Source organism: Eurypyga helias, unplaced genomic scaffold, assembly GCF_000690775.1.
Source record: "Eurypyga helias isolate BGI_N326 unplaced genomic scaffold, ASM69077v1 scaffold35895, whole genome shotgun sequence".
In the NCBI taxonomy this organism is placed as follows: domain Eukaryota; kingdom Metazoa; phylum Chordata; class Aves; order Eurypygiformes; family Eurypygidae; genus Eurypyga; species Eurypyga helias.
In genome coordinates this window covers 1-1,217 of record NW_010253988.1, presented here as the reverse complement: position 1 = coordinate 1,217, position 1,217 = coordinate 1, and the positions used below count along the sequence as shown (strand labels likewise).

General features: G+C 60.5%; 1 protein-coding gene across 1 annotated transcript; it reads right to left on the bottom strand.

Moving 5' to 3' along the window:
• Positions 1–982: 982 nt before the first annotated feature.
• Positions 983–1,109, bottom strand: LOC104510564 (protein ZNF783-like; the record flags this gene model as incomplete). Its single annotated transcript, XM_010152852.1, has 1 exon — positions 983–1,109. A coding segment is annotated over one exon (127 nt), but the record flags the coding sequence as incomplete, so codon positions are not given.
• Between the last annotated feature and the right edge of the window lie 108 nt (positions 1,110–1,217).

Below are 1,217 nucleotides of genomic sequence, written 5' to 3'. Positions count from 1 at the left end.
CGAGGGGCTGGCTCGCCCCACCGCCAGACGAGGCACTGCCGAGGGAAGGCAGGAGCTGCCCGCCCCACTCTGGGGCTACGCTCGCCCCTCGTGTGTCCTTAGAGCCTTTGCTCTGCCTCCGCGGGCTGCGCTGGCTGGGGAGACCCACGGCAAGAGGGGGGCAGCCCCGGCTGGGATGTCCAGGCCCCCACTCCATCGGCTGAGCGCTGGAAGGAGTTAACTCGGAGCATGAGGCCTAAGCGGGGTGTCACTGAGGATGGGAAAGACCTTTAAGGGCACCGAGTCCTACTAGAATCTTTGGAAATCCCATTTTTCCATCTCCGAGAGCCCCGCATTTGAAACACCAGCCTAAATGAGATCACCTCCCTGGCATAGCTCAACCCCTGCACCACCAGGCCACGGAAAGAGGGGGCCAGCCCCGGCTGGGATGTCCAGGCCCCCACTCCATCGGCTGAGCGCTGGAAGGAATTAACTCGGAGCATGAGGCCTAATCCGGGTGTGACTGAGATGGGAAAGACCTTTACGGGCACCAAGTCCTACTAGAATTTTTGGAAATCCCATTTTTCCAGCTCCGAGAGCCCCGCGTTTGAAACATCAGCCTAAATGAGATCACCTCCCTGGCATAGCTCAACCCCTGCACCACCAGGCCTGCTCCCAAATGGCCAGCATATCCACCCCCTCCATGGGAAAGCACACAAGGAACTGGGCTGTGGAAGCAGGAATTTGGGTGCTGAGAAGAGGGAATTTCTGTGCTGACAACCCAGAGAGCTCAGCACATTCGCTCCCTATGAGGAGAGGACATGGAGCACTGACATTGAGCACTTGGGGCTCCCTCCTGGGCATACTCAGCCCTCCTCCGACCACTGCCAGAGGGGACAGGGAATGGGGCGGATGCTCTGGGGGCTGGAGATCCTGGTGGAATGCAAAAAGGTGGAAAAGCAACCCCATTGCCAGCCGCCAACCCAGCACGAACGGAGCCTACACAGGGACACCAGCGTCTCGTAGTTGCCCTCCATGACGTTCCGGTACAGCTCCTTCTGCCCATCGTCCAGGATGGCCCACTCCTGCTGGCTGAAGCGCACCACGATGTCCTCCAACGTCACCGGTACCTGGGAGCAGGGGGGTGGGGTGGTAGGAAGGGAGCAGCTCCCCCTGCAACCAGCTCCCAGCCCTGCAGACACCAACCCCAACCCTACAACCACCCCAAAAGCAACCCC